Below are 24,163 nucleotides of genomic sequence, written 5' to 3'. Positions count from 1 at the left end.
AGCTCCTACGTCACTAAACGGTTAGCGTACGTGTCTTTGGCGTGGAAGATCCGGGTTCGCTTCCCGATGGGAGTCATGTGGTTCGGATTCCACGTTAATCAGTAGGTCTCATATCATATAGCCTCGCTGTTGAAAGGGACGTTAAACTCAAAATCAACTCAAGTTATATCGTTTTACTATGTTTGTAAGTAGCATGTCCATCACTGTCAGGAGAATTGATATAATAATTGACGCAACTTCCTACTTAATAGTGTGTTATTTTAGTGGTATTTTAACTACTAGAGCTTCGAAATTAATTGATATTTAATTGTTTTCAGTTTCGTATAACATACAAGTTTGTTTAAATTTTTCTTTATTTCTGTGCTTAGTGAGTAATTAGATTTGAATCAAATTAAGTACAGCAAACAGAGCTTTTGAAGAAAGGGGATATTACAACTGGATTTTCAATAATTACATAGGAATATACTTTTAATGAAAATATTCCTGTTGTCTCGTTAAGTTATTTGATATGTTTCATATCAAATCTAACTCAAAATTAAAATAAGGTTTATTTGCACTCACAGTAAAGGAAAAATATATTTGACGAACAGTATCACTGGCACGTACATATTTCATACCAAGGTTGTTCGGTCGCTAATAACGCCAGAAGCAAACATATTTTACAAGAGGGAATCATATCATCTTCCATGATCTCAATATAAATGAATCGGTCGCTCATAGGACAGATAACAGTTCCTGTCGCTAATAGGACTGTCGCTTCTGGGACTAATTCGCAAGGAATTCAAAACTTGACTTCTTGCAAAGGGCTTTGTTTCGAAAAAGAGCTGAGATAAGTATCACATCTAATTACGTATATTATTTTCAAAAGATGTAATGATCATAATGCCGTTTACAGCAATTTGGGTGGCGTGTTGTTTGCAACGGTGTTGTTTGCCACGACTCGATTTTCGAGTTGTTTGCCACGAAGCATTTGCATTCCGATCTTATCATATCTTATTATCGTGAAAATTTACACACATCTAGAGTAAGAGGAAGGGTTGCCAGGCACCTCTGTTTTTGATCCTCTGGAACAAGTGGTAAATGTTCTCGCCTTTGGGACGAGAGAGGTCTCATTAGAGTCGCTGTTGAAAGAGACTCAAAACAAACATCAAACAAGAGACATTAAACAAAACAAGAGACATTAAACTCAAAACAAATGAACACAGACCATCATTAATATCACAATAACTTAATAAATTGATATAATTGCATTTTCTCTTCTAACGGAGTTTTAATATTATCTCCTGTTGTATAATTTTCTGTTTTCAATTTCAATTACGCCCTACCACTGGCGCAAATTCTAGGGGGGATGAGGGGGACATGTCCCCTCCAATCTTGGAACTGAGGGGGACTGTCCCCCCCAATAATCTGACAAAAAGTGCTTTTTGGGAAAGTGTGATGATTTGTGTCTGACTTCCACAAAGGAATGTAAGATGAAATTGATTTCTCTTGGCTTTTCCATTTTTTAAAAAAAGAATCGTATTCTGTAGTATTTCAAACTGAATTTCGTGCTGTAGTGCGTTTAATAGTCTCATCATATGTATTAATTCCAATTCCGCTACTTGGGCACAAATTGCAATAAATGCCAGAGGAGGATATGCCTCTCTCCTCATGCTGGAAAGTTGTCTCAGCTGTAGGCACGGGCACAAATTCCGGGGAAATGGGGAGACATGTCCCCCCAACATATGAACTAGAGACTCTCCCAATAATCTGATTTGAAAAGTGTTTTTTGCAGATAAGTGTGATGATTTGTGTCCGACTGCCACAAAGGAAAGTGAAATGAAGTTTGTTTCTCTTGGCTTTTCCATTTTTAATGAAAATAAGGCGTGCAACTGTGTATGACGTAACCTGATATGAAATCTTATCTCCTCCTCTCCCCTAAAACCTAGCACGGGAAGAGTATAGACTATCCAATGTCAGTAGAACTCATCTTTTCAGTAAATGCGTATTTAATCTATTTGTAGTATCAGCCTAGGCATCTGCTCATGCTTCGTAAGCTAACTACATTTGTAGCCTATGGAACCCGGAGGTTCAATGCCGCGTTCACAAAAGCTCTCCACTGACTTCTATCCTTAACCAACTGGATCCAGTTTCTACTTTGTATTCCTATTTTTACAAGATCCATCTTAATATTGTCTTCCCATCTGCGCCTAGGTCTTCCTAATAGTCGTTTTCCGATTTGTCTTACCGCTAATACTTTGAAAGCGTTCCTACTTTCTTCCATCCTGGCTATATGTCCTGCCCACCTAAGCCTCTTAGACTTTATGACCCTAACTATGTTTGATAAGCAGTATAATTTACGTAGTTCCTCGTTATGAAGTTTCCGCCATTTCCCATTCCCATTCCTCTTGGGTCCGAATATTCGTCTGAGCATTTTGTTCTCAGATACTTTACGTCTATGTTCTTCCCTCAGAATAAGCGACCATTCCTCAACAGAATTCGCGACGACAAGAGATTTTGAACTGAATAATAACACGAATTTCCTGTTTTTAGTCGACATTTAATTTCTTCGTGAATAGGATTTTCGTCTGTTAATATTGATCCTAGATATTTTAAAGTATTCACTCTATCAAAAGTATTATTTAATATTTTAACGCAATCATAATTTCCCGTATTACGGTTAACTCAGCCGGAATTTCGTTTACACCCGGAGATTTGTGTTTCTTTAATTTCTTTATAGCGATTTCTACTTCTATTCGGTTGGGTTCTGGAATATACGGTTCTGCTGTGAGTATCTCCCTTTCTCCACGCACATTTGTTTTTGACTGAGTGTTAAGCAAATCGTCAAAGAAATCTTTCCATCTATTTAAAATGCTATCTGTATCAGTGGAAACTGTTCCATCAGCTTTCTTTAATATATAAGCACGAGGTTGATAGCCTTCCTTAAATCCGTTGATCCCTTTATACATGTCTCGAATGTTTTTATTTTTACTATTATTTTCAAGTTCTTAAATTTTAGCTTTCAAAAAAACGCGTTTCTTTGTTTGGAAGTTTCCCGCCTGATATCGACGAAATTTTGTGTAGTTATTTCATTCGGATTTTTTAGCCAACATAATTTTGCCTGTTTTCTCTTCTCTGCTAGATCGAACCATGGTTTGTTCCTACGTATTTCCGTGTACCAATTTTACTTTTGAGAGAGGATGCTTCGTAAGCAAAGAAAAAAATTTAATTGCTGGAATATTTTTCTCCATAATCTTAAGGTTACATCTGTTAACTAAAGAGTATATGACATGCGTTAGATTTCTATAACGATTAATGGAGTGTTATTGAGATTATCATCATTTTGCTCAAACAGTATTGTTGCGTCATACATAATTGATATTCTTTCTTCATAGTTTTGGGGAAGTCATTTATATTATTATATTATTATAAAACAATTTTAACGTTGATCTTTGTGGATGCCTAATTAGAAATATACCAATTATAAATATGCGTGTGTTCAGATTTCAGAATGTGTTTACGGCAGTGATTTGTAATACTGATATGTACAACTACTTCACCTACATCGCCTAATATATAATATACTCCACAACAGTTGATCAGATTCATCTACCGTAATATGAGTTTCATCTCCCTTCTCTAGAATAAGGCGTACTTAGTATTTTGTTTCGAGGGGCTATGCCCAACACAAGGAAGGAAGTGGGAGTGCAATTGCCCATCTGAGTTTGAGAATTAAATATATTTTAATTTATGCATAAATTGAAGTTATAGTGGCAAGAATTGCAGACTGATAAATCCTATATATGATATGATACAAAAACTTATGAGTGAATCTAACCCGTTATTCTATTCGTACAAGAAAAAGGAAGCATCCTCTTGGCCTTCCTAACTTCCTTGACTAATTATTCCCCCGTTTTGATTTTCTTTAATTCAAATATTTCCTTCTTTTAAAAATAACTAAACGATATATATTTTCCTTTATTATAACTAAAGTCCTGTCATGTTGATATTCGCGCATGTTGGTGTGGAACACCAGTTTCTCTTATCAACTCCTCTTAGTTTTGGTGCTACTGACGACGGCCCACTTGAATCACAACTGACAACGGTCGATAAAGTATGATAGGCGAAATGAAAGAAAGTAACGTCCAGAAAAATAAACAGAAAAGTAGAAAGGACGAAAGAAAAAAACAAAAGGACGCAGTTCTTACATGGAATGAAATTTGACAAATACAGTATTATTTGTGAACAAAGAGCATAAGAAAATGGAAAGTCAATTGCATTCTTAGAAATGGTAAGAAGGATTATTGTTGTACAGCGGTGGACACTTCTAAATGGTACAGCCATATGGAGATTTACGGCTAAGGTGTACCATTTAGAAGTGTCCACCGCTGTACGTGGAATGCGAAAAGCTAACAAATTTATTTCGGGGGGGGGGGCATTGAGCCTGATAGCCTCCTAAATACGCCACTGAAGACAATTCTGCTCCTCTGATCCTTCACAGCATTGTTTTTCAACTTCATAAATATTTTGAACATCGCTTATATATATATATGAGAACGGTCTTACTCGTCCCCCCCCCCCAATGTTGAAGACAGATTTGCGCCGATGCGTCCTACCCTTATGCCGTGTAAGCTAAAGGATATGGTAATGATAAGAATGAATGAAAAATAGTGTAATGAAGAAAATGGGAGGAAGAAGAACCCCGAGAAACCTCAGACACACTGTGTTTGTCCACCACAAAATCCACTTCGCGCGAGGAAATTCTGAAGTTCAGGAAACACAAATATAACATCAATTTATAATTTTTATTGTGAAGATCCGAGATAGTAGCTGCACAGAGACTGACTTATATACTTGTTTCTCTTTGACAAAATTACAACTGAAGTCATCAGAGTAGATTGTAATTAATTTCTTGATTGTGACACTGTCATCCAAAGTGTTTACTCTGAGAATTGCTTGAAAAGTCAAGTAAATATATCTCATTTCTGTACACCGAGAATCCACCTGAGATACGATCTTGTGTACGATTACATCAAAAAGCCAATATTTTAAATTGTTCTTCTCTGATTTCTTCTCGGAGTGGTTCAGTATGATATGCGGGATTCAATTTCTTACATTGATATGATCTAGATTTTATCTTCAAACGTCCGGAAGAATTAATGGTTGTAACTTAGAGAAATGTAACCTACCCGTTTCTTCTGCCATAGGTTTTATAGTCTTAAATCGTACACAGGGCTCCCTTGTGGCTATGTAGATAGCGTACGCGCCTTTGCTATGGGAGACCCGGGTTCGATTACCGGCAAAAACTCATGTGTATCGGAAACTATGTTAAGTAGTAGGCCCAAGGCTCATAGTCTTCTGCTGAATGGGATGCTTAACTCAAATCCACTCCAATTCGTGTACATTCCACCTTGTTTCAGAAATGCTATGGAGGGATTGCCGACCCTTGTATTTTAATAATCTCTGTGGGACAGATTTGATTTTCAGTCTTATCGTCCCGTTCAGCATCGAGGCTATATGAGACGTGGACCTACAATTTAACGTGGAATCCGAACCAAATAAGCTCCCGCCAAGAATAGAACCTGGGTCCCTACGCTAACCGCTCATCCACTAGGGAGCTCTTTGTGTGGACTTGAAAATACCCCAGTAATTATACATAAGTCACTAAATTTTTGTATTACCAATAGACTAAATTTTTCTCCTTTCACCAAAGGTGTTTAAAAGATCGCTAAATCCAGATTTTTAAATCTAATTTTAATTTGATCTCTAGAAAGGATATGAAATATATACGTATATATTAGGGATGGCCAATTCCGGAATTTTTACTTTCCGGAATCCGGAAAGTAAAATCGGAAAATTCCGGAATTCGGAAAAATTCCGGATTTCGGAAAAAATCCGGAATTCGGAAATATTCCGGATTTCGGAAAAAAATCCGGAATTCGGAAAAAATCCGGAATTCAGAAAAAATCCGAAATTCGGAAAAATTCTGGATTTCGGAAAAATTCCGGAATTCGGAAAAATTATTTTTTTCTTTTTGTAATCCTAAGAATTTTGTTCAAATGCAAACGAACAAATTTCCTTTTTGTAATCCTAAGAATGTATGATGCAAGTTAAGCTGAAACTTACATCCTAAAGTATACACTACTCAATCTTCCCATGGTTAATGAGATGTAGTCCAAAAGTACGATATACTCCTAATATTTAATTTTTGTTTTACTCTGATATTGTCCAGAGGTAAGACATATATCACACTGAGATAAACAACTTGACATAATGAAGATGTTATCATACGTAGTTTTCCAGAAAATCGTGAGAAACGATTTTTTATGAAGTTAAAATATGCGTCGCTTGTTGCCAGTGTGATGCAATTGATAACTTTTATGCTGGAATAGACTTATTATTATTATTATTATTATTATTATTATTATTATTATTATTATTATTATTATTATTATTATTATTATTATTATTATTATTATTAATCGTTTATGTACTGTAAAAGAAAAATATGAACCGTTAAGTAGTAGATTTTATCTGTTGTTTTTTGATATCTTCTAACAGTAATAACAAATTGCTTGTAAATACGCAATGATTATCAAGGACAATGGCATATTAATGTAAGGACTACTCTGCAGACTAGCAATAAACAATAAACAATAACAGATAAACAATAGTCCCAAAAAAAAAAAAAAAGTAACTAACTTGGGCACGTCAGAATGTTCGCGAGAATATAGGGACGCATTGAGACTAGCAAAAAACGTGGTGTTATTATTACTCAAAGGGCCGTACGATGGAGGCTTTAACGTTAATGTTAATGGCACCAATGAGCACTTACTTGCTCTAACGGTTAACCTCATTTTTGAGATGATTCTTAGAAGTTGCATGCAGTTGGAGTACTAACGATTTGCGTCACTATCAAACACTAACGTAGCACTAGCGACGTTTAAAGTCGAAATTGGAGTCTGACATAAGTGGCTTGTCAACTTCACGCACATTATATTTTCCTTGAATGCGAGAATTTTGCGCCCGGGAAATTTGCGCCCTACCACAAAAATAGGAAAAAATGCGCTCGCAATATATTTGCACTGGGATGTTTGCGCCCTACCCCAAAAAGAGAGGAACATGCGCCGGCTATATATTTGCACTGGGATGTTAGCGCCCTACAATTCAACTTATTATTGTATTGTGTAAAATAACTTCCACTCGCACTTGAACTAGGCTTGCCTCTCATCGTCTCAGTGAGTTACTCCATCCGTTATAATATTCCGAACAAATGAAAAAAATACAATTTTAGTTCACTAAAGGGCAATCCATACAAATACAATTTTTCATTATACTACAAAATTTACAATAAAAGTATAAATGACTGATATATAATTATTTATTAATATAATCAAAGAGTATAATTTAATCTACAAAAGGCTGTTTGGCTCTACCCAGATATCTCTGTTCACAATCCTTGCGAGTTGTTTGGCTTTTCAGGACACAAAATATAGAAAAGAAAATGTAAAGTGAATGTAAAATCAGTTCAGTAATATTATCAAGAAAACTATGTACAGTGTGTTTACTTGCTGGAATTACACTTCAAACACACAATTGCGTTCAGTCGTTCTTTCAGGAAAAATGTTCCGGGGGGCACATTTAGTATTCCGGAAGGGGGTCACTGCTGGTACTATTCTATTTATTATTATATTATAGACGTATTATTTTGGTCTCCTCCGAGGGGGCACTCTGAGAGCTCTGGGGAGGCCAGTGTTCCCCCAAAATCATCTCTGGAAGAAGCAGTGATTGCGTTGATCCGTTGTGTTCTTTTGGCTTATATTGAAGTTTATTCTCCCCTTATATAGCCACAATGAAAATAAATCACAAATGGCATGGTTGTGGGGGGAGGATTGTTTATGCTGTAATGTCAGCCCCTCCGAGGAAATGCGTAAGCTCCAATAGGTTCTTTTATTTCGCAGGGCTCAAACTTCCCGGTGGAGGTACATCTCAGGCGCAATTTTCCCTGTTCTTGAGGTAGGGCGCAAATTTCCCAGACGTAAAATTCTTGACACCGTTCGAATGACCTCGGAAGACGATATCTTTTTCAATACTTTTTTTTATATTCTTTTACTCGAGATTTCTTCATAGCTTCTTATTAAAATACTTACTAATATATCCTCATTTTATTGTCCTAACCAATCAATATGGGTATGTTGTCAGTAAAATATTTAGATTGATCGAGCCTCTGGTGTGTAACCACAGTATTTCATATCATGCCCCCATTAGAAATCTTGGCTAAACGAACCAATATATGTTGCCAATAAAATAGTTTAGAATGATTGAGCCCCTGGTAAATAACCACAGTATTTCGTGACAGACCCCCACCCCTTCCTATTACCATATTCTAGCTACGTGCCTGACTCAGCTAATTCTCTACATTCTTTACCAAGCACACATTTTCTAAAGCGGAAAATGCTCTCTAAATACCTAAGCTCATTATTTTCAGCAGATGCACAAACTGGGTAACATTCTATCTACATGAATGTTATATATGTCGATTACTGGAAACCGCTTCTCGCTATCTATTACCATATTTACTATATAATGATTAACGTTAAAACCGGAAATGGTTGATTTGTACCGCTTCCGGTTTGAATATTACATTCATCAGGGAACTCGATTCTTAACTATTGACTCTGTACATCATGGCCAAAATTGATTGGTAATCCATCAGATAGTTCTTGAGACTGTTTCACTGACGGACAGAATGAATATATGGCTATAGAGTTTTGATAAACTAAATTCGTTAATGAGTGATGATGGAACAATATAAGAAAGGGAACCAAGAGTACCACCGGGAAAATTTTCGAACACAAAATTAGCCATCGAAAACCAGGGCCTAAAATTCAACGAAATCACAGCTCCACACTGGTAAAAATTTTATATAGTATAGAAAAACTAGTTTAGTCAGCATTTGTTTAGACACATAATCAGTGTTCTGTCCAGTACATCATATTTACCTGCGACCCAAAATATTATTATTATTATTATTATTATTATTATTATTATTATTATTATTATTATTATTATTATTATTATTATTATTATTATTTAGGAAAATTTTGGCATCCAGAGCAAACAAAATTAAAGGCACATTAGGATACATATTTAATTGTGTTGTATTAAACCATAAAATACAGGGAAAAAACCGGTAAGAAAAATAGTTACACTGGAAGGGAAAAAAAGTCACTTTTTCTTACATAAGAATTTCACTGTCATTTTTCCGTGATCATCACGCTGTCTCAGTCTGTTTTCTGCCAAGGCAAATACACCGTCATACCAGGGCTGTTCCTTTGACTTTCTACCAACTTCAAAACGCCTTTTCTTTCTGGTCATTTCATAACAGCAGAGGTTGAGCTAAAATCTTCCAACGGACCCATATTTATATTAACGTGAAAGTAATTTTTCACAGTAGTGGGAGCTAAAGACAGTCTGTTATCTGTTTTCAATATGTTGTAGTCAATTATAAGTCTTTCAACATCGGAAGAAGATGGTTTCGAAGCAACAACTCGGGCTAGACTTGTTGACAGAGCATGAAATGACTAGATTTTCATGAGAAGGCTTTTAGCGTCCAGACCTTTCAACATACTGCACGATGATGCCTCTCTATATTGCATTGCGAATTGCAGATCTGTATCAAGACAAATAGCTTTGTGACATTCGCTTAGGGCATCATCAGTTACATACTCTTGCAAAACACGCAAAGGCTCCAAAGCAACAATACTGTCTTCATACAGCAAACGCTGACTAACAAAGTTAATTATGGAATCCAGGACTTAGTAGCGTACTACAGTAAAATCTCTTTTCTCATTGATATATTTGTTACGGGATTTATTGCGACGTGTGTTACGATGAAGTTGAATACCATGTAATGAGTACTGTATTTCTCCGTTGACGTTCTCTTGCACACGTTCGTTTAAAAACGTTTCTTCCCACCCGCCTAACAGAGGTTTCTCTTTCATACTCTCCAATTGTGCTATAGTTCTATTTTTATTTGTTATTATGTCCAAAACAAACATTTCATCACTCTCAAACTTCTGCTAGCAGTTCTTGAAAACATATAGAGCGTCTGTCACAAGACACAGAAGATGAAGGCGATCTACTTCTATCCATTTACGCAGATGACCATTGGCTTCATTACATACATGGCAAAGGTTTACAAGTAAAGGCAGCTTGGATACCAATTTCTTAGGAGAGTAGTGAGCATACTGAATGAAAATTTTGTCCACCTGACGTCAAAATATTCTGGGTAGTGCAAAACTTCTAAATTATTTTCTGAAGCTACCATCGTTAAACCTTTCGTTCGCTGCCCTGAAGAGTGATGGAAAGCACACAGTTCAAATGCTGCTTGTATGAGAGATAAAACTTCTTGGACATTCTTGGTGACATTTTTCCATGCTAAATTAATGAGATGGGCAGCACACCAAACTTTCAACAGACGCAACGTTTCACCTGAAGCACTCTTTCATCAGTTAACAATTTCCACATTCCTTTGTGTTCTCCTGTATTCATGTTTTCATTATCAGTAACTATCGAAGTCACTCTGGGAAACATTACTCTTTCTACTGATTTTCGTGACGCTGTGCTTCGGCTAAATTTTTGGCGGTTATTGATGTATGTTATCTCTGGTAGTACATATTTCTATAACGGGTTGTAAGGATCGTGTAATTTTTATCTACAAAACAACAACACATTTCATTATATCGGAAAAGTGTAATGTCCTATTGAAACAACAGATAAACGTGCAATTAGTTGCATATTTTAAAACTATATGAATGCAACCGAAAACGTTTAAAAACTAAATATAGTTAAGAAGTTCCTTCACCTCAAAATTGGCAATGGTTTTCCCTGCCATCTAGGAGACAGACGTATTAACTCTGGCTTAATGTCATATACTGGCAGTTATATGGAATTAAGTAACCCCTCATTGCGTAATGAATGTAGAATCAGTAAGACTTAGTTTGACACACTAAATGCGTTTAAATGCATAATCCGAGAAAAGTAAGGTACTCACATTAATACCACTCCACACTTTAAGAATTATAGTTTCACACTCCTTTTCTACAGTTCCACAAAGTGTGGAGTACTCCACCCAATTTTAGGCCCTGTCGAAAACCCACATGTCCTGGGTTAGAATACCATAGATGAAAACTCTACCACTGAGTCATCAATCACCCGCTTATTAGTTTTGTTAACTATTATATTAATATAAATTAATGAATGCCTGCTTATGTTAATTATTGAACAAGTACATTGTATACTTCGTAAAGTCAACAATTATAAATTTGTATTTACTGTACATACAGTGAGCGCAGAAAGTGTTCGTACACCTATGCTATTGAAACGAGAATGCCTGCGAAAAAGAAACAGAAAATTTAAGAAGTGTAATAACACACACAATATGAATAATGAAAACTAAGCTTTATGAATATATCAATAAAGAACCACAAAGACAAGTTTAATGGTCAGAAAGTAAATAAATTCCGTAGAAAATGTATAGAGTAGACGCAAAAAGTGATCGTACACCTGACGTACAAATACGAAACAAAGATACCACAACTGGGGTTCCCTAGTATTCACCTGAGTATACACCTCTGTATAGCATGACGAGTAACAGAATGAGTTTAGTTGTGAATAGGAGTGAAAAAACTGCACGGTGGGCTGTCGAAATGGGAAGCAACCGAACAGAAACAAATGAGGAGACAAGAAAAGTAATTATTAAAGTGCATAAGAAGGGTAAGTCTTTGAGAAAGATAGCAAACCTCAGGGGCAGATCCAGAGGGGAGCGATCGGGGCCATCGCCCCCCCCCCCCACAAGAGGAAACTTTCTTATTTTATATATAAATAAACCCATCCATAACAAGTTTGGAGCTCTTAAAAGTAGCAGTATTACTGCCGACCGCCCCTTCCCCAGAAGTCCGTCCTGGATCCGCCCCTGTATAGAGTAGCCACAATCGAGTATTTTCCGCTGTATGTTTGGAGTCGTTGTCTTGCTGAACAATAAATTGAGCTCCTCCGTGGCTAAGCGGTTAGCGTACGCGCCTTTGGCGTGGGAGACCCGGGTTCGATTCCCGGCGGGAGCTCATGTGGTTCGGATTCCACGTTAATCAGTAGGTCCACGTCTCATATAGCCTCGCTGCTGAAAGGGACGCTAAACTAAAATCAACTCAACTGAACAATAAATTGTTTTCAAGAACCATCTTCTGCGCACTAGTATGGATATATTCCTTTAATATGTTAATATACACTTTGTGGATCATCACTCCATCGATAAGTGTATCCATCACTCCATCGATCACCACTCCTCAGGCACTCATACAACCCCAGACGAGCACGGACTCTCCTCCGTGTCTTACTTTAGGGTCGAGATTTTGAGGATTCATCCCTGTATTCACCTTGCGCCATACCATACGCCTCCCATTGGACTCGATAAAATTAAATTTACTTTCGTCCGAAAATATGACCCTATTCCAAAAAGAAGCCTGATCCCTTATCTTTATACTCTTTTTCAAACTTTAGCCTCTTTATACGATTTGTCTTGTTCACCCAGAACATTTTCCTGGCTATCCGACCATGATACCCTGCAAATATTCCGCACTGTACTGGCTGATACTTTAACACCGCGTGTTTCCAGATCCGTTGCCAATTGCACAAAACTACTTTTTGGAACCTTTTTTCTTTCCCTAATAATGTAACGTTTAACTTGTTCACTCAACACTCTTGGTCTTCCAGTTCTTTTTTTTTATTATTATTATTTTATTATTTTTTTTATGGTTTCGCACAGTGATAGAAACATTATACATCGCAATTATTGTTTGTACTGTTGAACGAGGCCTGTCTGCAAGGTTTGCCAGGGGCGGATTCAGGACGGACTTCTGGGGGGGGGGGCGGTCGGCGGTAATACTGCTACTTTTAAGACCTCCAAACTTGTTATGGATGGGTTTATTTATATATAAAATAAGAGTTTCCTCTTGTGGGGGGGCGATCGCCCCGATCGCCCCCCTCTGGATCCGCCCCTGACTCTATAATACCTTCAAACAGCTTCGCACACCTCCCCAATCCCCAGACATGAACCCCATAGAACATCTATGATCTGTTCTGGAGACAAGAATCAGAAGGCACAGCTTGTCTACTAAAGAAGGCCTAAGAAAAGCTATTCAAGAAGAATGGGACATAATCAGTCCCGAAACTACAGAACTACGAACTACTACAATGTCAGGTGAAATCAATGCCACGAAGACTACTGACAATCATTAACGCACAGGGTAATCCCACAAAACATTAAATAACGTAATATACTTTATAAGCATTAATTCAAGCATAAGTGTACGGTGACTTTTTGCGTTTACAAAAAAGGAATTCTCTCTTTTCTTCTGAACAAACAGTGATTGTGTTTGTTTGGCCTTTCTCTTGTATATAGAAATAAAATGTATGAATGTGTAGTCTTAATTCTGGTTATATATATATTTTCCACCTCCCGTTCTCATGCTAGCTGTTTTCAATATAAAGTATGCACGGTGTACGAACACTTTCTGCGCTCACTGTAGGTATGTTGACAATAAGCGAATGTTATTAGAATATTTGTTGAGATTTATTTTCCTTCACTGCCTTTCGCCTGGTTAAAAAGTAGTTTGCAGTGCTTTGGAGCAGCTGCAGGTGGGAACGCGATAATGTTTGAGACATACCGGCGACTTTTTTGTGTGTGAAAACAAGACCTTTCTCATAAAGTAGTAAATAACTGCCGTAGCAATTGTCTACGTAAATGATAAAGACATATCCAACTACAAGAAATTAATACAGTATATATAGCCTATTCGTTATTGTGTTTCTCTTTTAACAGCTACTAGCTAAGGATGGCCAATTCCAGAATTTTTACTTTCCGGAATCCGGAAAGTAAAATCGGAAAAATTCCGGATCTCGGAAAAATTCCGATTTTTTTCTAAATTCCGGATTTTTTCCGAATGTCGGAATTTTTCCGAAATCCGGATTTTTTCCGAATTCCGGTTTTTTTCTGAATTCCGGAATTTTTCCGAAATCCGGAATTTTTCCGAATTCCGGAATTTTTCCAAATTCCGAAATCCGGAGTTTTTCTGAATTCCGGATTTTTTCCGAATTCCGGAATTTTTCCGAAATCCGGATTTTTTCCGAATTCCGGAAAGTAAATTTTCCGATTCCGGAAAACAAAATTTCCGGAATCCGGATTCCGGAAAATTTTGGCCATCCCTAGTATATATATATATATATATATATATATATATATATATATATATATATATATATATATATATATATATATATATCGCGTATCGCGCCCCCTCTGGAAGGTTTGGGTCCCCATTTATCGGGATTCCTATACCCCCCTTATTGTTAGTCCTGATGATATGCCTAGATTTAACGTTGGCTACATAGTCGAACACAAACAAATTGTAGGCAATATCAATTTTGAAAATGCACCTGGAGAGTTTCTAAGCAAACAAATTATTATATTGAGTGCTTGAACTCACCTTGAATAAATTTAACTGTGGCATTAACAGCCGATAGCGTAGTAACCCAATAACGTGCTTGGGACAATTCGTATTGTATGCATTCTGTTTATAATATAATAGATTTGATCATTATAATATGCTCATCTGGCAACCCTTAGCTTATAAGTCGATTTTGTATAAGTCTTCACGATTGTGGTATAAGATAAGCTAGAGAGAACAATACCGTGGCAAACAACACCAAAATGGAGTCATGGCAAACAACACGTAATAGCAATTTGATATTTTACATGGTTTAGGAGATGTGATAATGAATGTTAATGTTGGCAATACTGCTAAAAGTCGTGAAATTAGGAGAATATGTAGTAATCGCGACTCCCAAAAACTGTTGGTCAAGTGTCAAAAGTACGAAAACAAACAACGATCTTTTTAAAAATTTCTCGCAACTACGTCATTTTAAGAAGTATTGCCAACTGTAGCAAGTATAGTATAATGTCCAAGAGGTCGGGCACCCAAAAATATAACCTCAATGCAGAAAGGGGGCAATCACTCCAGCAAATAACAAAAACATTCATTTTTAACAGTTATAAATTCATCAAAATTAAAATATAAGAACAAACAAATTATCTCATTGTGTTAGAGCACGTACGATTTATTGAACTTTTACATCATGTCTCTCCGGTCTTCACCAACTTCTTCTTCTTCTTCTTCTTCTTCTCTTTTTTTTTTTTTTTTTTTTTACATATATTGAGTAAACGTTAATGTTATTTTAAATGGTTACCTCGTTCAAATCCTCAAATATTTGATTTGATTGCTTTCTATTAATTACTTTTAGTTTCTTGCTTGATATTCATAAATACTTTCTTTCTGTATGCTTTTTACTAGACTATCCAGTTATTTGATGATAATACAAACATAGTTCGGTGTTTTCCGTTTGGCAGATTTGTCAATTGGCAGATTTGGTAATTGGCAGATTTGGTAATTGGCGGATTTGGTCATTGGCAGATTTGGTCATTGGCAGATTTGGTAATTGGCAGATTTGTCAATTGGCTGATTTGTCCATTTTCACGATTGGCGCATTTGGTCATTTTCGCGTTTGGCAGATTTGGTAATTGGCAGATTTGGTAATTGGCGGATTTGTCAATTGGCAGATTTGTCCATTCTCATCATTGGCGCATTTAGTCATTTTCGCGTTTGGCAGATTTGGTAATTGGCAGATTTGGTAATTGGCAGATTTGGTCATTGGCAGATTTGGTAATTGGCAGATTTGGTAATTGGCAGATTTGTCCATTGGCTGATTTGTCCATTTTCACAATTGGCGCATTTGGTCATTTTCGCGTTTGGCGCATTTGGTAATTGGCAGATTTGGTAATTGGCGGATTTGTCATTTGGCGGATTTGTCCGGGTCCCTTAGAAACAACAACCAGGTGCATCTTACTACGGAGTACTATAGCTGCAGAAGACGGAGATACAGAAACGTCACATGACGACGAGGGAAAGGAGCGAGCACCTATGCAAGTGAGAGGCTTCCATTTACAGACACTAGTCTCGGCTGGTCAAATTTCTTTTCTTGGCTTGCAGTGGAGCTATCGATTCCTTTTCCTCCTGGCTTGCCATGGAGCCTTGTGGGAAACTTTAGCTCTCTTTCTGCTTGCAGTGGAGCTATCGATTCCTTTTCCTCCTGGCTTGCCATGGAGCCTTGTGGGAAACTTTAGCTCTCTTTCTGCTTGCAGTGGAGCTATCGATTCCTTTTCCTCCTGGCTTGCCATGGAGCCTTGTGGGAAACTTTAGCTCTCTTTCTGCTTGCAGTGGAGCTATCGATTCCTTTTCCTCCTGGCTTGCCATGGAGCCTTGTGGGAAACTTTAGCTCTCTTTGTGCTTGCAGTGGAGCTATCGATTCCTTTTCCTCCTGGCTTGCCATGGAGCCTTGTGGGAAACTTTAGCTCTCTTTCTGCTTGCAGTGAAGCTATCGATTCTTTTTCCTCCTGGCTTGCCATGGAGCCTTGTGGGAAACTTTAGCTCTCTTTCTGCTTGTAGTGGAGCAGCGGGAGATTCCTAATCACAACCCCGGCCTAGCTTGCAGTGGAGCTTTGTCGGGACCCTAAACCCTCTCTGCTTGCAGTGGAGCAGTGAGTGTTCTACACCTCCTCACGTAGCTTGCTTAGTGAGGAATCCTTCCTGAGACCATCAGGTCGAGGAGACACCTACTTAAACCAGAAATAGTAGAGAATTTGTATCTATTTATATTATAATAGAATTTTCCAATCCCGGACTATAATTTGCTTTACCTATACTCTGCCACAAGCAGGATTTTACATTATCTCCAAAGAAGTTTTATGTTCAGTATTTCAGCTACATTCGACAACCTTGTTCATGAAGTTTCGCAGAATGTGGGGAGTAAAATAGGATTTTTAAAAATAATGGTAGTACTGTCGGAAAAGAAATGTTTAATAGAGTATGATAGATAAACATAATTGTCTAATATTAAATGCTGCGAAGGAGGTACACAATTTTGTAATAGTATGCTATATACACAGTTTTCAAGTATATGACTTCTAGATAGCAATTCTATCAAGCTGAAGAAATGATGGTTTTCTCCTTGTCATAAATATTCAATGAATAATCATAGTTGCTGGTCTTTTTAATTTTACGTAAACTTTTTTTTTTGGAGGTTTCCTTACTCAACTTTCCAAAAACAAATAGAACATGTAGCTTTAGTTCGGACAGGAATCTTTGCCTATTTTCCGGTCAAATATGCAAAAGTAAAAACCATTCTACAGATTATCGCATAAAGAGATACTTAAAAAATCGAAACAAATGAAATAAAATGAAATGCATTTATGACCTGTAGTCTTAAAAAGACGGGTGTTTAGGGTTATGAAAGGAATTGATATTCATAGAATAATAATAAATGGGAGGAAACGGGAGAACTCTAAAACTTAAGCTGCCGTGCTCGCTAGGAAGTTGCCTTGTTTTATAGTTGGTATGAAGTTTCGATAACTACATTTGTTTCCCGGTGTATATTATGATGCAGTCTGTCTCAATGGACTATCTTTCTTAAGAAGTCAACTACCCCTCATCACGACCGGGTTTTTATGAAACGGAATTAATAGTTCCATAGGAGGGTTGTATTTGAACCCTTTTTATGCTGATCATTTTTCCTCTCGACCAAGACCAGAGATTTTTGTCAGCAAATATCACTTTCACTCTCTATAAGATGGTTACTACAAATACATGTTTTGTGAGATACTTAAAGTGATAGTATCCAAGTAATGATGATAATCCGAACTTATGGGATAAATGGGTGAATCCTGGGAAATCATAAAGATATTGATGTCCTGTTGAGTTTGTGGAAGAGGCATGCGTTCAACCTTCCGATGCTATGCAAAATCTCAAGACAATCACAAAACCTGCTTTTAGCAGGGGAGTTTGGGGCGAACTGAAGCGGATCAACGAGAAAAAAAGAAGAAAAAAAACGTCTTGGAAATAAAATTAACTGCGATGACCATCTATTTTTCATGAAATGACTCTTATTTTTTCATTTTATGTATTGTGTTAGTTGTGTCAGGATTTGTGGACTATGCTGTGAGTTTGTGAAAACTTTAAAAACAGGTGTCTAGACACTTTTTTTTTCTTTATGGATTGATGTTAGTTGTAGTTTCAATCTGATTTTTTAAAATGTATTAGTTGTTCCTCCAAACCATCGACTAACTTGTAAATTGCCTGCACGCTAGCGACATATGTTAATTTGGCTATGAACTATTAGAATTAGCGTAACTGACAGGTGTCCTGGTTTTATAAGGAATTAGGAATATATAAATCTTTTCGTCTAGATGTTTATGCAACCTGTAACTCTTAAATGTTTTGAGGTTTGCATATTAGCATTACCGTCAAAGTGAACCCTCTCCTTTGATTCAATTCACTCTTCAATCTATATACTGTTACGCCTAACAAATAGTATCCTGGTGCTGATTATGAAGCCTCCAGGTCTGTCTGTCTCTGAATTTAATGCTCCCTCTAAGGCTTGACGACTCCACTGAACTAGTTGTACGTAATTATTCTTTTTCAATAGTTTATATTGGAATAATTTTCGACAAATCAAATTAAACCAGTATCCATATACCTAGGTACTGTTGAAGTAATTTTTTACATTGAGATTTTTTTATTATTTTTTGCTCGTCTAATTGGTAAAATTATGGTTTTAAAAAAGTAATGTAATTCTTAGGATATTTCTGGTCAAATACACTGCTTGATTCTACAAAATACGAATGCAGTTATTTGTCTTCGACAAACTAATATTACAGGTAAAGTGTGGTGCCTCTGAAAACAGAAACAGAGGAATACATCGATATAAATTCGTATTTACATATATGAACTTGTAAATATATTAGTGTCAATAAATGTGTATAAAAACAATCTTTCTTTTTAGGTTAAAACAAATCACATGCATATGTTATCTCAGAGTCTCACAAATAATATTTTTTTTTTTTTTTACAAAAAATATTTTTAGAACTATTTTTCCAAATAATACTTAAACATTTTTAAAATTATGTAAAGTAGTTTTCTTTTCTAGTGGTCACAGCAATTTCGTAAGTAACTAAAAATTATAAGCATATTTTTATAAAAAGATTAATACCAACACTAAAAATGAGTCTGTTTTAAATACTGGTTCACTAAAGAAATAAATCGATCAATTCAACAATATTACAAGATACAAGTTGTCGTATATTAAGTATCAATCGCGACATATAATCTCGATTTTTCAACAACGAGGTAGATATACACTATCAGACTTAAGCTGCTTCAAATTAAGAAAAGTTATATTAAGAAATAGGTTTATTTAAGTTGTGTTTCAATCAAGTTTATAATCAGTTTTTGTCACATGTTTTCTCATAAAATAGTTGATTTGTCTTATAATTGTTTTATTATTATTCTTTTTTTTTTTACGTTAACAATATTTAAGAAAACAGTTAATATTATAATTTTGAATCAAATCTAATTATGTTGAGTTAATACTCAAATAAATAAAAATTAATAACAAAATTGTGTAGAACAAGTTAACTTCATAACTGAGAAAAGCAAGTAAATCCATCTTCCAACATCTTTGGAAGTAGCATGAGAAATATCACGTAGTTAACAAAACTTAAACAATATTACAAGATACAAGTTTACAAACTTTTCAATCCAAAGTGTTCATAAATTCCGGTTCATTTCAAATAAAAATATCTTCCATTTTAAAAGAAGGGAAGGAACTTAAAATGCTAACCGCATTACCTCGTTGTATTACTAAACTAATGCGCTGAAATAAAATTTGTGCACTTCTCGGATCTCCCGTCTTGAGAAATTTTGACTCAATTTCCTTTAGGAATTCCCTAACTTCCTGGCTAAAACTCCCATAGTTTCAGTAGCAAAGGCAATAATCATATGATCTTTTAGTTCGGATTATTTCGTGTGTTTTCGCGTACAGACTATCACAGCAGTATTTCCTGCCTCTTTGTAAGTTGAAGCTAAATGAGAAGGTGCAAATGTGTCTACACATGTGACGTCTCATACCAGTCGTTGCCGCATTTTCCAGTGGGTTAATGTCACTCCAGCTGGTCGTTTCCCATTATCTCGAAACATTGCAGGTGGTTCTAAAATATTTGGGATGTCAATATTGGCAAGAGCCCATTTAATTATATTACTTAGCTCCCCATGAAGAGAAATTTGACCCCCACTCTTAGATCAGCTTGTGCATGTAAGCCTTTTTCATTAACCTGTTCCGAGACGTAGAGCAAAAGTTATACAAATACCATCAATTAATTAATTTATGTTAATCGACATTTTCGTTCGTTTTACACCAGCTACTTTGAACAATTATCGCGAAAAGTTAATATTCTGTATCGGTGGATTATACTTATTAATGATAATAATTATGTGACTGTAACACACGAAGTGGGTGACAGAGATACAATAGCAAGTTAGCTAATTAATTAATTAATTAATGTTTCGTCTATTTTCTTGATACGCTATTGAAAAGCCGTTTGAGGCTTGAGAGCTAAGTTTCTCTAATGTGTCCAATGTTCATTTTATAAAAATAAGGACATGCTTAATCTATACCGGTTTATATATAAATAAAAGTGACTATGTTTGTGACTTCATATCTCTTCAACCACCCGACCGATCTCCATCAAATTTTTAACATAGATTAGGTTCGGGCCTGGGATAATTTTTACCTACTTTGACTGTGCAACTTAAGTGAGGGGAAGATATTTAAAAATGATCGAAAATGACCTATGTTTGTCGAACCCATAGTCTTCGGGGTCGCTGAAATGAACAGTGACACTTTCGATGCTGTTTACATTCAGCCCTACAACTTGGGGAGGGGAAGATATTCAAAAATGATTGAAAATGACTGATATTAGTATCGAATCCATAGTTTTCGGGGTCGCTTAGATGAACAGTGACAATTGTGATGCTGTTTAAATCCATATTCACTCCTTCATTTCCACGTATTCTTCCCATACGAAGAATGGGTATTCTGCTAGTCAATGATAATAATGAAAAGAAACAAACCGAATACTGTACGCCTGCAACTGTCGTTTTATTCGAAAGTTTCAGTGTACTGATATTCCTCCCCTTTATATCTCACCTACATACGTTCTGAATCATTCGATTTCTCAATACATTATTACAATTTAATATCCGTTCATCACAAATTACAACTTTCATTTGTTCCATCATAACATCATGAATTCATCAATAACTAACTTATAATATTTTAATAATCTGTTTTTCTTCCTCTTCTATCAATCAATCCATATGACGATATATTTAGCAAGTATTTGCCAATCCTACTTAGCTTTCCATTCCAACAAATATGTTTCATATTCTGTTCAATTGTGTATCTTTTGTCTATGCTGGGACTCCTTTTTGCTGTCGGTAAATTTAAACTATAGTAAATTGCAACAAAGGTATGAACGCTAAGTTTCTTTCTATCATAATTTATTTTTTAAGTACGAGAGACTGAGAGACTTTAAAAAAATTAATGAATGCTGAAAGAAATTATTCAACTATATAATTTATTTTCTAAAAAAAGATTGACGTGGAGACCATGACTTCCTTGAAATAGGGTCTGAAATTATCACAGTCGAAGTGAAGGATACTGGAATGTTCGATATAGAGAACCTATATACTTGAACGTCTATAATTATTTAATCATGTAAAATTAAGGATATAATAAACTCTAGTTGTTTTCTGTGTCTTCCCATACCACTAATATATAACATATATGTGTTAATTATCGAAGAATTACTGTAATTAATTTCAAACTTTTGGCAATGGTGTTATTTTATTTACTTCCAGTACCTTGTTAAGGGAATTTTATTCCAAAATTATTGTGGAGGAATCTCTCGTACCCCACGATTTCGTACTTGCCTTTAACGTGGAATAAATCTTTTTTAAAGTGGTTCACATTTTGAAGTATTTGTAGAAAGAATGTAGATGAATGCTTATCTTTGCTGGCGACAATATATACACATGAGAGTAATTATTTTGATGTAGATGGTGAGAATCGTATTAGTTTGTAGTTAAATATGCTGAATTAATGGAAACCATATTGTTGCGACCTATTACAATATCGTGTGCATATAGCAATATTTAATTCCTTGTATGAAGTAATTCATCATTGACATCTTTCTTTTTATTTTATTTATGTGGACTTTTATACTAATTAGGTATACAGCAAGGTCCCTAAAACTCAGCACTCGATAACCGTCAGTCCGGATAACTCGTTCACACTCTGGCAGGGTAACAACAGGTCGTCACACATTTCTTTTTTAAAAAAGTACCTAGTTTTTGCAAAGTCAGCTAGTTAATTTTCATTATAGACAGCTTTATGTTTTCATAAAGTATTTTTTTCTGAGGTCTGTCTTATCAGGTAAATTACTGTACAGTGTGTATTCATTAATTTTCAATTTTCATGTATAATACAGATTCTATGCTTTCATAAAGTACGTACTTTTCATTTGTTTAAGGATAATTGAGCAGTTTATTCTCTATTGTATTCTCAAGCAACCAATACATACAAGCACAATACTGTATTTTCTGAGGAAACACTGGTACTTATTCTTTTTTAACTCCGTTCCCGATAATCTGACATTTTCACAAATTCGGCCACCCTTCGGTCTACATTAGGCCGAGTTTTCGTTACTCTACTGTATCGAATTACAGTGAAATGATTCAATGTGCTTAACGGTCTGTATGTTTATCAAATAAAAAAGATGATAGGTTAAAATCAAGGATCAAACAGCTATGAAAGAATCTAGTGAAACGCGTATCAGAAGTTACTATATATGATTATATATCTACAATGTGGACCATTTATCTTGAATGCCCTTGTAACTTCTAAATTAATAGCTAGGAAACGCTAAAATCGCAAATATCGATAGCGAAACATTATTTTACACACTCCGCAATACCACAAAATTAACAATGTTGCCAGTCCAATATAAAGTTGTGTTTTTTCAAATGTTACTACGTGATGTTATTACAAATTTCAATTATATTATATATATTATAAACCTTCTCTTAAGTGACTTGTGCTCTTTAATAGATCTATAATTATTTTGGTTAAATAGCGTCAGGATTTAAATAGTCTCTTTATTTAGATGCTTCATGCTTCATTAACTTATCAATCAAGTTTATTTCCTGTTTTACGTAGCAATTTTACCTCTTTCACATAACCCTTGTTGTTAAAATGTTTGGATATCTCATTTTATTCATTTTTATTATATAAAGGTATGACTGAGGGAAGGGAACATGCATACTTACTCTTTGTCTTTAAGTAATAGCTTTCGAATGAAATCTTTGGCATCTTCAGATATTTCATTGAAAGCTTCGTCGTCAAAGTCATATTTGGCAATAGTGACGTTGGCCATCGTTTCCACGTCTGTTTCACCCATGAATGGTGACAACCCTGACAGTCTGGAATATCAGAGATAAATATGGATATTACAAACAAATTTATAAAGAGTAGAAAGTAATTACTGAAAATAATGCTTTTTTTTTTTTCAAATCTATAATGTGTCTACCCTATTTCAAACTCTGACAGGAATATTTATACAGTGTTTCAAAAACAACACCGACAACGTTTGGGAGGTGATTCCTGACACCAAGATAAGTCGAAAAGTATAGACCAACCTGGGTGCACAAATGCTTCCTTTCGGTGTTATAGGTTGCCGAAAACATGTAAAAATTAACGTTAAAGGTCCATAGCTCAAATACTATGAGACCTACAATAGTCGGGTCAAGACTTCACATAGGAACTAGTATGTGCCCTATCCAAATATTCATGTTTCAGAATCCTGCTGTAACTTCCGCAACGATTTTTATAGAGATAGTTGGTGAGTACTTCAAATTATATCCCCGTAGCCTAACTCTCTCTATAAAGGCGTTGCGTGAGTACCTTAGGATTCTGAAACATGGATTTTTGGATAGGACACGTACTAGTTCCTAAGTAAAGTCTTGACCCGACTATGGTAAGTCCCATAGTTTTAGAGCTATGGACCTTTAAAGTTCATGTTTTCGGCAGCCTATAAGTCCGAAAGGAAGTATTTATGTACCCAGGCTGGTCTATACTTTTTGTCTTATCTTGGTGTCAGGAATCACCTTCCAAACGT

The 24,163-nt window shown here is 35.7% G+C and overlaps 1 protein-coding gene across 2 annotated transcripts in view; it reads right to left on the bottom strand.

Annotated features, from left to right (window-relative positions):
- LOC145670426 (myosin light chain kinase, smooth muscle-like) overlaps window positions 1-24,163 on the bottom strand; it is a 227,886-nt gene that overhangs the window by 26,418 nt on the left and 177,305 nt on the right. For both annotated transcript variants that reach the window (XM_081739093.1, XM_081739094.1), the window contains exon 7: window positions 23,316-23,468. In XM_081739093.1, the coding sequence (XP_081595219.1) occupies window positions 23,316-23,468 (153 nt within the window). The remainder of the gene's footprint in view (window positions 1-23,315; window positions 23,469-24,163) is intronic.

This window comes from Thermobia domestica, chromosome 14, assembly GCF_964235325.1.
Source record: "Thermobia domestica chromosome 14, izTheDome1.hap1.1, whole genome shotgun sequence".
Lineage (NCBI taxonomy): Eukaryota > Metazoa > Arthropoda > Insecta > Zygentoma > Lepismatidae > Thermobia > Thermobia domestica.
Note: the sequence above shows the minus strand (reverse complement) of the source record. Positions and strands in the feature narration are given on the sequence as shown.